This window comes from Leptodactylus fuscus, chromosome 3 (genome assembly GCF_031893055.1).
Source record: "Leptodactylus fuscus isolate aLepFus1 chromosome 3, aLepFus1.hap2, whole genome shotgun sequence".
Taxonomy (NCBI): Eukaryota; Metazoa; Chordata; class Amphibia; order Anura; family Leptodactylidae; genus Leptodactylus; species Leptodactylus fuscus.
The window spans coordinates 43,343,754-43,360,215 of NC_134267.1; the positions used below are offsets into that span (position 1 = coordinate 43,343,754).

Below are 16,462 nucleotides of genomic sequence, written 5' to 3' on the forward strand. Positions count from 1 at the left end.
ATATATATATATATATATATATATATATATATATATATTATATACATATACACACACACACACTGATCTTTTGGCATACATGGGAATAATTGAATCCTATGGATACTTTTGATATGGAGCATACAATACAATGTATGGAATAAACAAAGTATAAGCATAGCCTTACCCAAACTTAAAAAAAATAAAACTCCTGTAAGTCTACTGTATATTAACATGTTTAGAAATAGATATGTCTCCCCCTTATTTTTCCCCCTGGCTGGACATATATAAATATGCGTGTTGCAAGATAGCCATCTTTTCCAAACAAAACTATTATGTGATATTATATCACAAAGTGATGTCTGTCTCGCTACCGTTTGTTTCTGTGAATCTGAGCTTTATCAAGGTTTTGTTGTGATATTGCATTGAATTTGTTTGAGAAATTGTAATCCTAAACAAAATTTGAGCTATGCTACAATGATTTTCTGAGATTAAATATTGATGACCCTTCCCTTAAGACCTATCAATATGTTATCGGCTGGGGTATGGAATGTACGATCCCCACAGCTAATTGAGGAGACCATAGCATTTAACATTTACTGAATACCAAACTCTGTGCCAGACATGGCAAAGAGTCTGTGCTTGACTTTGCAGCTCAACCCCATTTATTTGGGACTGAGCTGCTGTACCAAATGACTGATGAATGTGATGTCCTCATCACAGAAAATAAGCTGTAGCACTTCTTATCACTGCAGATCTGTGGGAGTACTGGGTATCAAACCCCCACCAATCAGATACTGAAGCATAGGTCATCAATATGTAATCACTGATTTATGGGTGGACCTGGTTCCAAACTTCTAATTTGCATTTATCTTCTTGAGGCTTTTTAGGCTTGGAGCACTATCATATTTCAAAGCCCTTTGGATCCATAAAAGAGTATTTTGTTAGCAATACTCTGGATAGGGGATTACTACTAGATCACTGTGGGTCTCATGGGATACCAACCAATCGTAAAAATTGGGGTCTGAACCCCTCTTTTAAGTTTAAGCGGGGGTTGAGCTTGCACATTACCACTCCATTCATTATGTGACTGACAATACAAAAAGCTAAACACTGTGCTCAGCAATCTAATGCACTTGCTTGACTATCAGTCCCTTAAAATTTTGGCTCAGAGAAAATATATTGAGAAGGTATGGTGGACTCATGCTGCACTGTATTCATGGTCCAGTGCTGTCCCACCTTCTGTCTCCTTGACTCTGGCTGTTTACCAAAGATTGATAGCTACTGACTAGAGATGAGCGAACAGTAAAATGTTCGAGGTTCGATATTCATTTCGAGTAGCCCCTAATATTCGACTACTCAAATCGAATATTGAACCCTATTATAGTCTATGGGGGGGGGGGAAATGCTCGTTTCAGGGGTAGGCAACATTCGATCAAATTATACTTACCAAGTCCACGAGTGAGGGTTGGGCTGGATCCTCCGTGCAGTCTTCTCCTTTCAGCGTCCCCACGGCATCTTCCGGCTCTGAATTCACTCTGCCAGGCATCGGCCCTACAAGCGGACATGTGCAGTCGGCTCTGCCCAGGCCCGATGCCTGGCAGAGTGAATTCAGAGCCGGAAGACGCCGTGGGAAAGCTGCACGGAGAAGACTTCTAAAGGTAGGAGAAGAACCAGCGTTGATTGGCCGACTGTATAGCATTCAGCCAATCAATGCTGGTTCTGCATCAAACTTTTACATTCAAATAGCAAGTGGTACTCGATCGAGTACGAGTATTTTGAATACTGTAGTATTCGACCGAATACCTACTCGATCGAGTACTACTCGCTCATCTCTACTACTCGCTCATCTCTACTACTGAGCTATACCATTATATTACGAGCTCTGATCTGCAGTGCAATGGATCGTATGCCAATATTAACTTATGTAATGTACTGTCCTTGTTAATTTCTTAACATTTGCTTATATACATAGTAATATAACTATGTAAGTTTCTTAGGTGTCCACATTATGAATAGATAAATATCACCATGATATTCTCACTTTGCTTTATATTCATTTTTTTAGGTTTGCCAGGAATCTTACAATGACTCTCTATGTAGAAATATCCAGGAACATAAAGAAGAATTCAAAGATGTTCAAAGCAAAGGATCCTACATAATGTTAATCCACATTGCCATTTTGAGTTTGTTGTCAATTTTACCAGCTCTCATTCTTGGCGCATGGTCAGATATGGGTAGTCGTAGGGTAGGAATGATACTACCTTGTGTCTTCTCAGTTGCCAGTGGTGGACTCTACATTGCCATATACTGCATTAAAAGCATGAATGTATACTGGGTGTTTGCTGCTGCTGCACTGGTTGGAATTTCAGGTGGCCACGTGTCCATGTTTTTAAGTGTATTCAGCTACTTAGCTGACATAACCGAAAGTTTGAACCGCACTTTTCGAATGGGCATTGCAGAATCCATGATATTTCTTGGCGGAACATTTGGCTTTTTACTTGGAGGAACTCTACTAGAACATAGTACATTTACTGTCTTATTTGGGGTCTACTGCGGCTGCAATTTACTTGGAGCTTTGTATGTGTTGATTTGGCTGCAAGAATCGAAACCTTTAGATAGATTTAGCAGACTTCATGATGAATACCATGGTGGAGATGAAAGTGAAGCAAGAAACACACCAGCAACTAAATCAGTCGTAACCTACATTAAGGAGACTTTCAATACCATAGTCAAAAAGCGTGAAGGTCAAAATCGACTAAAAATACATTTGATTCTACTGTGTGTTTTCCTGATCAATCTCTGCAATGTTGGTAAGTTACTATGGCTTATATACAGTACTAAATACAAACTATAGTATGATGTGGGCTTAGAGCATATAGTATATGATATATCTCTAATTTATAAAATTCACAAGGATAAGCATCTCTATATTACAAACAGATTTCAGTTTGTTGCTTGCTCATTTTTAAAGACACGCCAAGTGTAAAGTCTTATCACAAGTGATAAAATACTGTATAACTGTAAGCTACATTTCATATTTATGTAAATTTTTTGATCAATTGCAAGCTATACAAGGTGGGCTTCATACTGTACTTTTGGATCAAACTATAATACGTACGTAATAATTCTTTATAGGGATGTTACATTAGCTTTACATTGAAAATTCCCTTGAGGAAAGATACCAGTGAAGATCCCTTGCACTTTATTTTAGCTCGGTCCATTACAAAGGCTAGCTTGATATTGTGACAGTACTAGAGTTGGACAAACGTCTGAAGATTTATTTTGGGTTTAGACAGTTCGACTCAATGATTAGTTTTGGGGAAACTAATTCAGATAGGGTTAAAGTGGAATTTTTTTACTCTGTGGTCTGAATAGTAATAGGTGGAGGTCTAGGGGAGGTGTAAAAAAATAGAACAGTTAGGCCAGGGCCATAAGGTGACTCCTATTGCACTACCCAAGATCAGTGTTGCCCTGTGACTCCTAAACTCATTTTAGAGAATGGAATCACACTGCGATCTTGTGGGTGCTGTGACTGCAACTTCTAGTTGCAAAAAAGTAAAACATCACTTGACTTTTTGCAACAGTCGGAGTTGCAATGTATTTGCTATTATGAGTGAAGGAGTCACTGAATAACACAGCGATCTTTGGCTGTGCGATAGGTGATGTGGCTAAAGATGTCTTGCAGTTCTAGCATTATACTCTTTCCTTCACCACTTCTGAGCCCTTTGAGGCATCTCGCAATATCTCCGGATCCTGTTCTGGCCTCTTCCAGCATCCAAGGTGACTTCATGTGTCTGGAAATGAAGACCAGTGGATGAGAAGGATACCGCGCAACTCCCGGAATGTTGAATTTACATGCGCTTTATTGTGGTTTCTTATACACGATGCTAAAGGATAGCGTTTCGGGGAGTACTCCTTTTTCAAGTGTACAACCAATATACACGTATCCTATTAATACATAAACCATAAAACTAATATAAGAATCATCCTAAAAAACAATCATAAAATGATACAAACACAATAGCATATTTTCATTAACACCATTTAAAAAGAATATTTAAAAATGTTGGCAAACGATTACAACTTTAGAACAAGAAAATAAAATTTGTATAGTCACACCAAGAACTGTGCATAATGTCACCAGAGCACTATGTTGTGTTTTTTTTTTTTTAAATTGCAGAATATATATATATATATATATATATATATATATATATATATATATATATATTCTACAATTTAAAAAAAAACAACATAGTTCTCTGGTGACATTATGCACAGTGAATGGTGTTAATGAGAATATGCGATTATGTTTGTATCATTTTATGATTGTTTTTTTAGGATGATTCTTATATTAGTTTTGTTTTGTGGTTTATGTATTAATAGGATACGTGTATATTGGTTGTACAATTGAAAAAGGGGTACTCCCCGAAATGCTGTCCTTTACCGTCGTGTATAAGAAACCTCAATAAAGTGCATGTAAATTCAACGTTCTGGGAGTAGTGCAGTATCCTTCTCATCCACTGGTCTTCATTTCCTGTTTGCTTCTCCCCGAGGGGGTGTTGGATGGTTCTACTGCTGCTGTAATCTCCAGTGTTACAAGTCTTCAGGCTGCCAACCACTTTTTGCCACCATAGAAAGCGGCAGTACAAATATGCTCGGTACTTTGGAATTTTTTGTTTGTGTGTCTGGGGTCACTCCTGGGGCATATTGAAGTCATGATGTTGGGGCGCATGATTTCATGCAGGAGGTTGAAGGAAGCCCGAGGAGGATCCAGAGTGAGCACCAGATGCCATAAGGAGGCTCAGAGTGGGTAAAGGAAGGGGAGTATAACTTTTTTTTAACTTCTCCTGGACCGTCACCTTTTTAAAATCTGGGATATCAGACCTAATCAGGAGCGGGATGCCAATCCAGCCGCATGAAAAAGTCACATGGCGGAAAAGGTTTCCGCCGTGTGAACTAACCCTTACTGGTTCCAATACTTTGCAAAATTACAATAAATTCTTGTTCCTCTCGCATCATTTCAATGACTAGAACTCGTTCTATGATTTGTACTGATGATGATTGTTCCACCTAAAATTCTATTTGTGTACTTTTGAATAGTTTCATACACTGTTTTGCATACATTAGTCATAGCACAAATTATGCAAATTGTTTAATGTAATTAAACTTTGGGTGTTTTTTGTTTTCTATGTGACTGCACAAAAGACTTTTAGAGCCGGTCTCAGATGTCATTGTGTTTAGAGCAAACCTTTCCATAATGGCAAAGTGCTGAACCGCAGCAAAATTGATTTCAAGTCTGTCTCATTACATGAAATGGATGCTTGAATATTTCTTCATTCTTCGGACTAACAAGTTACTTTTTTCTGAAAAAGCCAAGTTTCATTAGTAGCGATACAGTTAAATTATCCATGCAATTATTTTCAATTGGCTAGTCTTCTGAATGAATGTTTTATTTCAGGAAAATAAAAGGATCAAGTAAAAAGAGCAGTTAAAATCGTCGCAGCCTTCGGAGGAAGGGAAATAATGGCTTTATTGTTCTTTTATAACAAATGTTGGTTAATTTTGTTAGTCCTACTTCACTAAACACTCTAATTGTATCTAAAAGTTTCTTTTTTTTTTTTGCAAATTCTTGAATTTTTATATATTAACATGTTACGTTTTCTTTGACTTTTTTCAATCTATTGCCAGGAACTTGACAATCTTTCTCGATACTTTAAACAGGGTTTTCAGAATATACCTCGATGATCCTATCCTAACGCCAAAAGCATGAGCAGCAAATTATCCAGTGTCCAACTGGTTGTACAAGGAAATTTAGAGGCCAATTGGTTTTTAATTTTTCAAATATTGGTTGGGACTTTCATTTTCTCTGGTGTATTATATGAAAATCGGGACATATCCATAATAAGGTCTGTTAGGTTGAAAAGGGAAGCCACCCTCATCTGGCTGCTACTGGGGCTGTTAGTGTAGTTACTTTTCATGCCCCAACCATCCTAAATACAGGAAAGCTAGTTCCTGCTGGTCTAGTGCTTACAAAGTTTGGCCAATGAGCCAACAACTCCTGCAGGTCTCTTTTGACACCACTACTTTGCTGAGGTAGTTGTAACCAGGCTGAGACTGGCCCACTGAGGTACCAATAAATACCCTGTTGGAACCCCACTGATTGCTTAATAGACAGTGAATATCCGATAATTGCCCCTTTTAACTTGCCTATCCCTGCTCCTCCTTGCAGCCTTCTCTTCCTCCTTCAGCCTCCAGGGGGTCCTCGTGCACTGTACATTACGTGATTGCAAGCTGATGTGTAGTACACAGGGCCCACTGAAGTCTGAAGAGGAAAGAAGAGGCTGCAAGCAGGAGTGGGGATAGGTAAGTGATGCAGGTAGTTCTGACATTATAGATGTTATAAATACAACTGGATTGCAGAACTGGGGAGAAGTAGTGCCTCTACTTGGGTCTGCCACTGCTAGAGCAGGAAGCCACAAGTTAAATGGTAACAATTCTCAGAGCAACACTGCTCGAGTATCATGCAGAGTGTAGAGGTGGGTTTAGGTAGTATAGTGGTGCATATGCTATGGCGGGTGAGCCGCATGACTCCCAACTTATTACCTGTAGCTGTGCTCTATTGGTACATCTGATTTGCAGAGGACCTACCTGTGGGTGGTGGGACCCTAGAAACATATTATCTAGTGGACCCTACACCTCCCAGTTCAACACTGGTTGTTAATGTTAGATTCAGTTTGGACACAGCAGGAATTAATGACAGTTGCTCAAATACAGCACAAGTAACAGCAGTTTCTCAAAGCTTAGCAACAAATAGCATAGAGTAGTGGTCACACAGAAGCCGTCTCCCTGTTCATGATGAATACATTGCGTGACTCATTCTCAATGCTAGTATTGCTCTGAAACTAATAAACTATAAGTTTCTGAAATGATACACTTTAGAATTAAATAACTGACACAATGTTGAGATCAGCCAATCATTTTTCAGAGAAGGCAGCATAAACATGGTAACACATACCCTTTAAAGGGATTCTATCATTAAAGCTCATTTTTTTGTCACTAACACGTAGGAATAGCCTTAAGAAAGGCTATTCTTCTCCTACCTTTAGATGTCTTCTCTGCGCCACTGTTCTGTAGAAATTCCGGTTTTTGCTGGTATGCAAATGAGTTTTCTCACAGCACTGGGGGTGGGCCCCAGCGCTCAAACAGCACTGGGGGCATCCCCAATGCTGCGAGAGAACTCTCCAGCACTGCTTCCATCTTCAAGAACGGGCTCTCTTCGCGTCTTCTTCCGGCGGTGGCTTCAAACTTCTAGGGCAAAGCCGATTGCACATGCCTGCTGGCCACAAGAAAATGGCCGCTTACACAGTATTGTATGTGGCCATTTTCTTGTGGCCGGCGGGCATACACAGTCTTATAGCAAGAAAGGATCAAAATAACAAGTCACCATTTTCTTGCCATTTCTCCCCCTCCCCCCCACAAAAAAAAAGGAATAAAAAAATGATAAAAATGTCAAACAATACCCTTAATGGTATTACAACAAAACCTAATAAATAGAGATGAGTGAGTAGTATTCGATCGAATTAAAGATCGAATTAAAGTAAACCTCGCTCCCATAAGAATGCGTGTAGGCGGCCGAACACCAAGGGGTTAAGCGCATTGAATATTCACTGCATTTAACCCCTTGGTGTCCGGCCGCTTACATGCATTCCTATGGGAGCAAGGTATTTGATCGAATACTAATCACTCATCTCTACTAATAAATAAATATAGGGCTCACAATGCACATTTTTTTCCCTATCAGTATGTCTTTACAGCATGGGGGCAGGAAATCCATGTAAACATGGGGAGAACATACAAACTCCTTGCAGATGTTGTCCTTGGCAGGATTCAAACCCAGGACTCCAGCGCTGCAAGGCTGCAGTGCTAACCACTGAGCTACGATGTTGCTCCTGGAAATGGTTTATATCAGATGTCAGCAATGTCCCCTCAAATTGGAAGAGGGGGAACATTTAAAAAGACCTGATACAGGGGCAGTACATAGTCATTGCAGATGTTGTCCATCATATCCTAATTCCCCACTGATAAAGGGATGTAATATTCACCATACTAACTAAACCAGTATGTAAACGCCTATAATGCTTGTACATGACTACCTGTATTTGTCTATAGGGTGAGAAGTAAAATGAGAAATTGTCCGTCACAAGTAACATTGTATATATAAAAGAAAGTTATTAAACCGAAACATTTCCGTATCAATACGAAGTTATAGGGCACTTGTGTTACAGGTTTCTTCATCCATGATAAAGTTAGTAGTTGAGAACTTGCTCTTTCGTATTCATCTGAATGGTTGAGCGAATTGACTTATATTTTCATAAATACTTAATGCTCACAGGCAACACTATGCTGGCTCGTGAATCAATAATCTAAATAAATTGTTTCTTTCTTTACCAAAGAGTAAGTCCTGTAGAAGGCTACTAAAAATAATGAGCTGTGGAAACGGCTTCCAACAATACCTTGCCCTGAAGGAATAAGGAGATTTGGATTAATCAATTATCATCTCTTGAATGCATTCAGCAAAAAAATGTTGAAAATAGTCAATCTACTCTTCTATTTTTTTTTATATATATATTTTTCTTATAGCAGAGAAATATTTAAAATGCTATTGCGGTCTAAAGTCTGAGAAAATGCAAATAAAAATTTAACCTTTCTCTATCAACACTTAGTGTAGAAGTAAATTTTATCTAAAAAGGGATTAATACATTTGAAAGTGTATAAAAGACAGACTTAAATGTATCTGTTAAAACGTGTATTGCAAGATGGGATTATACCTGTAATTTCTGGAAAGTAATAAAGACAAAAATATTTAACAAAATTCTACAACTTCTGGTGCCAGAATTCTATATTTAATCATATATATATATATATATATATATATATATATATATATATATATATATATATATAATGTGCACACATACATAATATATTCATCTATATTTGCCCCCTCCTCCAGCGTTTATAGGTCTAGCATGTCTGTCCTGAGATATTATATGGTTATCGATTTTCTATGCCCCCCGCTAAGCTGAAATTGCAACAATTTGTGACTTTTTTTTTCTCCTCTGATCTTTGCTATTCACTTCATGATACAGAACTTTAAACATGGCATTATATTAGCAAATTGAACTAGTACCATATTGGTCTGCCAGGAAGAGAAATGTAATTGCTTTTCCTCTATATTTTTGGAAAAGAGGAAGATATTATAGGGTTAGTGTTATGGAATCTAAATTGTCATTTTCTTAATTTTAATTGTTTGAAAATAATAATAATAATAATACATTTTATTTTTATTGCGCCAACATATTCCGCAGCACTGTACAATTTATAGGGTTCAGATACAGACATACATAACAAAGAACGTCATTTCACACAATGGGACTGAGGGCCCTGCTCAAAAGAGCTTACAATCTATGAGGTAGAGGGGGTGACACAAGAGGTAGCAGGGGTGGCATTGCTTATACAGTGTTCAGACAATTTTGTGCATTAGGAATTGTGATAGGCTTGTCTGAAAAGATGCGTCTTTAGTTTGCATTTGAAACTGTAGAAGTTGGGAGTTAATCTTATTGTCCGGGGTAGAGCATTCCAGAGAAGTGGTGCAGCTCAGGAGAAGTCTTGTATACGAGCGTGGGAGGTTCTGATAATAGAGGATGTAAGTGTTAGGTCATTGAGTGAGCGGAGAACACGGGTTGGGCGGTAGACAGAGATGAGGGAAGAAATGTAGGGAGGTGCGGCATTATGGAGAGCCTTGTAGATGAGAGTAATAACTTTATATTTTATTCTATAATGAATAGGCAGCCAATGTAGTGACTGGCACAGACCAGAGGCATCGCTGTAGCGTCTAGCCTGATAGATGAGCCTGGCCGCTGCATTCAGAATAGATTGTAGAGGGGAGAGTTTAGTGAGGGGAAGACCGATTAGTAAGGAGTTACAGTAGTCAAGGCGAGAATGAATCAGAGAGACAATAAGTGTCTTTAGTGTATCTCTGGTAAGGAAAGGGCGTATTCTGGAGATGTTTTTGAGGTGGAGGTGACATGAACGTGCGAGTGATTCAATATGAGGGGTGAAGGAAAGGTCTGCGTCAAATATGACCCCGAGGCAGCGGGCATGCTGCCTAGGAGTTATAGTAAGGCCTGAGACTGCAATGGATATATCAGGGACAGATCTATTATGATGGTGGAAACAGTAGTAGTTCAGTCTTAGAGAGATTTAGTTTCAGATAGAGCGAGGACATGATATTAGAGACAGCAGAGAGACAGTCACTGGTGTTCTGTATGAGTGCAGGGGTGATGTCAAGGGAAGATGTGTATAATTGGGTGTCATCAGCATAAAGATGGTACCTGAAGCCAAATCTGGCGATGGTTTGTCCAATGGGGGCTGTGTAGAGAGAAAAGAGCAGGGGCCGAAGGACCGAGCCCGGAGGAACCCAAACAGGAAGGGAAAGAGGGGAGGAAACAGAGCCCGCGAATGATACACTGAAAGTGCGGTCTGAGAGATAAGAGGAGAACCAGGAGAGCGCAGTGTCATTGAGGCCGACTGAGCAGAGCATAGTGAGGAGAAGTTGATGGTCAACAGTGTCAAAAGCTGCAGAGAGGTCCGGAAGAATAAGAAGAGAGAAGTCACCATTGGATTTAGCCTTTAGTAGATCATTAGAGACTTTTGTGAGAGCTGTTTCAGTAGAGTGCAGAGTGCGGAAACCAGATTGTAAGGGGTCAAGCAGAGAGTTAGCAGAGAGATAACGGATTAACCGAGAATAAACCAGGCGTTACAAGAGTTTAGAGATGAAGGGGAGGTTAGAGACGGGTCGATAGTTAGCAGCACAGGATCGGTCCAGGGAGGGTTTTTTCAGTAGCGGGGTTAAAACAGCATGCTTGAAGGAGGATGGGAAGATTCCAGAAGAGAGAGAGGTTAAATATTTTAGTAAGGTAAGTAGTGACAGCAGGGGACAGAGATTGGAGAAGGTGTGAGGGGAAGGGGTCACTACTGCAGGTTGTGGGGCGAGATGAACAAAGTAGCTGGGAGACTTCCTCTTCTGTAACAGGTTCAAAAGATGAGAATGGACAGTCTGAAGTGCGGCTGGTGAGGGGATCAGTACTATCGTAGGTGGTGGGATCAATGCCACCTGGGGCTTGGGCAGTAATTTCCAGACGGGTCTTATCAATTTTATCATGGAAATACATGGCCAGGTCATCAGCACTAAGGTCTGTGAATGGCGTCTGTACCTTGGGTGTGAGTAAGGAGTGAAAGGTTTCAAAAAGCCTTTTAGGGTTGCTGGAGAGAGAAGAGATGAGGGCGGTGAAATAGTCTTGTTTGGTGAGGTAAAGGGCAAAGCTATATGTTTTAAGCATAAACTTGAAGTGGAGGAAATCTGCAGGTGAGCGTGATTTTCTCCAGAGACGTTCGGCACACCTAGAGCATCGCTGGAGAAATCGTGTCTGTGGCGTGTGCCAGGGTTGCTGCCTCCTATGTGGGACTTTACGAGTGGAGGGGGGAGCAACCTCATCCAATGCATATTTGAGGGTTTCATTATAGTGACTGGTGGCCAGATTGGGACAGGAGATTGAAGAGATGGGGACAGAGAGGACTGCAGAGTATCTGAGAGGTGCTGGGTGTCAATAGTACGCAAGTTCCTATATGTGTGATGGGTAGGGGCATCTTGTGAAGGGGAGAGGGCACTGATGGTGAGAGATAGAAGGTTGTGGTCAGAGAGCGGCAGAGAAGAGTTAGAAAATTTAGAGACTGTGAGGAGTCGATGGAAGACTAGATCAATCGTGATACCATCTATATGTTTGGCGGAAGAAGAACATTGTGAAAGACCAAGAGAAGTGGTTAATGAGAGAAACTGTGAGGCAGCCGGGGAGTGAGGGGGGGCAATAGGGATGTTAAAGAACCTGTAAAATCATACAGACTATGATAAGCCATGCAGAGACATCCAGTAAAAAGTATGCTGTACAGTATTCACTGTACTATTCATGGGTACCTATTGGGGACAGATACAAGAGCAATGGTATTCACCAGGAGATTTCCTAGCAAAAACATTAAAAATACACAGTGAGGGACATAATTTTCAATTGGACTACTTTCATGTTATGTAAATTGAATCACAGTAGGCAGTAACCTCAATACCCTAAATATGAAATCTAGGGAAGGGCAAACTAATTCACTCCTATGTGGGTTCTACCAAAATATTTCAAATCATCCTTTTTTTTTTTTTTTTTTAAGGGATACTATTATTTGAATCCCTTTTTAAGCCAAACCCACGTCAGAATAGCCTTAAAAAAGGCTATTCTTCCCCTACTTTTAGATTTTCTTCTCCGCACCGCCATTCCTTAGATATCCCGTTTTTCGTCCATATGCTAATTTAGTTTTCTCTCAGCACTGGGGACGTCCCTAGTGCTGCAAGAAAACTCTCCAGTGCCACCTTCTTCTTGTTCGCCTCCTCTGCCTCTTCTTCCTCTTCTTCCTCATCCCATCACATCTTCAAAAAGCTGCACAGTGACTGCATATGTCCGTCACCATTTTCCTGAACAGGAAAGAAGAGGCGGAGGCGTCGAACAAAAGAAGGCAGCACTGGATAGTTTTTTAACAGCACAGGGAGCGCCCCCAGTGCTGCAAGAAAACTAATTAGCATATGGACAAAAACTGGGATATCTAAGGAACGGCAGCACGGAGAAGACATCGAAAGGTAAGGGAAGAAATCCCTTTAATGAAACCAAATAAGTGATAATTTGTATCTGTATCAATATGTATCTGAGTCACTGTGATATTCTGGTGTCACCTGAAAGCCTCTCAGCCAATGGTCAGTGGTAGTTGAACACCCTACAGTGCTGATGTAATTTATAGTATACTAGCAGGAGGACCTGGCTTTGCATGGGTATATTTCATTTTTTGTTTGTGCAGTGGCCCCATAAGAATTGTCCAGTTTTGCAATGGTGTATTTTGTATATGTGTATTTGTAATATATTTGTGTGTGTACATAAATGTAATATGATCATGTGTATCTCATTTCGGATGTCAGTGAAAAACCTACGATTGTTATGGAGACCTGGATTAAAGCTGTGTGTATGTGGCCTTGTTTAACAGTGTCATCCACAGCGCCCTGCCCCTTTAAAGCTGACATAAAGCAGTGAAGAAAAATGGTTGGGTTGCTATGGAAACCTGGAGTAAAACTCTAATATGTGGTACTCTGTGCAGAGCCGTGTATCTAATCCTCTGGCATGTGGTATTGTGTGCAGTGGTGCATATCTAACCACCTTGCGTGTAGAATTGTGTGACGACGCATGAATCTAATCCTCTGGCGCTTGGTACTTTGTACATATGCGTGTATCTAATCCTCCAGCGTGTGGTACTGTGTGCAGATGCACATATCTAATCCCCTGGCGTGCGATACTGTGTGCTGACTTGTGTATCTAATCCTCCAGCATGTGTAACTGTGTGCAGATATGCGTATCTAATCCTGCAGCATGTGGTATTGTGTAAAGACGTGCGTATCTAATCCTGTGACATGTGTAACTGTGTATAGACGCACATATCTAATCCTCCAGCATGTTAAACTGTGTGAAGATGTGTGTATCTAATCCTCCGGCGTGTGGAACTGTGTGCAGACTCGCATATCTAATCCTCCGGTATATGGAATTGTGTGTAGATGCGCGTATCTAATCCTGCGGCATGTGTAACTGTATGCATTGGCGTGTATCCAATCCTCCGGCGTGTGGTATTGTTTCCAGTGGCATGTATCTAATCCTGCGGTGTGTGAAACTGTGAGCAGACGTGTGCATCTAATCCTCCAGCATGTGGTATTGTGTGCAGTGGCGCATATCTAATACTCTGGCTTTTGGTATTGCATTTTTATAATATAGAGGGTATTGTGGGCTGGAACATGAGGCATTTCAATGATAGTGGAAGTAGAGATGGATGTGTTATTCATCATTGGATGATCATTATTCATCATGGATAATTATATGTTTCAATGTCTTTTAATGGCTTGGACTTTTTTTTCTCTTTTTTCTTAAATGTAGATTGTGAGCCCCACATAGAGCTCACAATGTACATTTTTCCCTATCAGTATGTCTTTGGAAGATGGGATGGAAATCCATGCAAACACGGGGAGAACATACAAACTCCTTGCAGATGGTTTTTTGCCCTTGGCGGGATTTGAACACCAGGACCCAGTGCTGCAAGGCTGCAGTGCTAACCACTGAGCCACCGTGTGGCCCCTATAATGGGTTGGACTTTGACTTGAAGGATAGCCATTTATATAGTAAGTGGCATTAGAGAAACACTAAAATTCCTTAAGGCCGCGGCCCAACGGGACGTAAACGCCATGATTTCCCCGCAGCGGAGACACTGCAGGAAAAATCGTGGGGTTTTACAGTGTAAGCAAAGGGGACTGGATTCATGCGAATCCCATGCCCACTTTGCGGAAGAAATCGCAGCGTGGACAAGCTGCGATTTGCAAATTGCAGCATGTCAATTATATCTGCGGAAACGCCGGCAGCTTTCCCGTAGATATAATGTAAAGAGAAAGTCTGCAGAGGAAAACTCTGTGAACTTTCTCTTAAAAGCAATGCGGAAAGAACCGCAATGTGTTCACGCCGCGTGGGGCCTTAGCCTAAAGGGGTTCCTTAGAAAGGGTTAAAAAAGGCATCACCCTTGTTCATATTGTGCTTTTGGTATTGCATCTTTGTTTAATTCACTTAGATGAAATTGAGGTGCAATTCCATACATAGGCCACAGGAAGGGGTGGCACTATTGCTGCAGAGAAAAAAAAAAGTTCCTTTTTAAAATTGTATATTGTATATGTATACACAAACTGCCACACAAACATCATAACAATGTTGGGATTGGCTTCAAAAGAAACACATTATAAAACTTCCATTTTCATTCAGGATGTTCCATTCATGTTCCTTTGAGTATTAAGTTTTCAAAAAATGTTAGAAATAGACGGCTTTAAATGTATTCGACACTGAAATCTCTGCATAATGTGCCAAGTAGCTGCAATATATTAAGTGATTTGTCTCTTCTAATGTATTGTTATTCACTTCATATTGTATTATGATCGTCAATGTCATCTTGTGTCACTAATATGCTCACAACTACTTAGTGAAATTTGTATTACACCTAAGTATGTAAGAGTAAGCAGAAGACATTATTCTTGGCAATAACAATGTCTACAGCAATCTAGTACGGTATGCATACATTTGAATACTTTTTCTCATTTTATTTTGTATACCAAATAAAAATGAATATATTCTTACAGTATTACATGACTTGTATTTATTTATTTATTTATTTATTTATTTTTTTATAGGAGAACAGTCCATATCCCTTATGTTTGTAAGTTATCCTCCAATAAATTTCAATAATGAGCTGTACGGTTGGTACACAGGATCCAAAATGTTGATTTCAGTAAGTAAATGGATCATAGAGTTTATTTTTGATGTCTAGAATAATAATATATTTTTTATTTTAAAATGTATACAAAAAAATTAAAAATAAATTTAATATATATTTATACATTTGTAACTAACTCATTTGATATCTTCTAGTCCATTAAACTTAGCACCGCACAATAGCGGCGCTATTTCGGGCCCCGGGGGGCCGCATTCTTGCTGGCCTAAGCCAGTCCAGGACAAGTTGTCCTGGACTGGCTTAGCGTCACCGTCTCGGAAGCCCGGCACGGGAAGCGAGCTGTGGATTGGGGAGGCCCTGTGGATGCAGCGCTGCTGAACTGGCCTCCCCTGATGCTCAGGCAGAGAGCAGGTCCTCTCCCTGCCTGCTCTCTGCCTGTGGACGCCACCCCATCTGCTCAGCCCTGCCCCCCTTCCCTCCGCTCTGCCCTCTCCGCCCCGCCCCCTCCGTTCCGCCCCCTCCTCCGGGGGGAGGGGCTTTCTGTTGTCCGCCTCAGGCGGCATAAATCCTAGGTTCACCCATGATTAAACTCTTTCTCCATTGAAAATTATGCTATACCTAGGGGCAACAAGGTGACTCAGTGGTTAGCACTGCAGCCTTACAGTGCTGGATTCCTGTGTTCAAATCCTGCCAAGGACAACATCTGCAAGGAGTTTGTATGTACTCTCCCATGTTTACGTAGATTTCCTTTCATACTACAAAGCATACTGATATGGAAAAATGTACATTGTGAGCCAAAAAAAGAAAATTCTTCTATACCTTCCATATGTAGTCAATTTATCTGGTGCTCCCCATTCTTATCATACAACCTCAATTTGGTCTCCCCCCCCCCCCCCCTTGCTTTTTCAAAGCATTTATTCACCCAGTGTACAAGGTTTTATTATCTCTATGGATCCATGTTTAAAGCATTTTAGCATACCTCTATCTTTGTATTCATTAAACACATACTAACTAATATTTTCTAAATCCAGAAGTTTTTCTAACTTTTACTAATGCAAGAGTCATTTCCATA

The 16,462-nt window shown here is 40.3% G+C and overlaps 1 protein-coding gene across 1 annotated transcript in view; it reads left to right on the forward strand.

Annotated features, from left to right (window-relative positions):
* Positions 1-16,462, forward strand: part of LOC142197305 (proton-coupled folate transporter-like) — a 150,822-nt gene that overhangs the window by 46,966 nt on the left and 87,394 nt on the right. The window contains exons 2-3 of the mRNA XM_075267497.1: positions 2,048-2,792; positions 15,350-15,447. Of these exons, the coding sequence (XP_075123598.1) occupies positions 2,048-2,792; positions 15,350-15,447 (843 nt within the window). The remainder of the gene's footprint in view (positions 1-2,047; positions 2,793-15,349; positions 15,448-16,462) is intronic.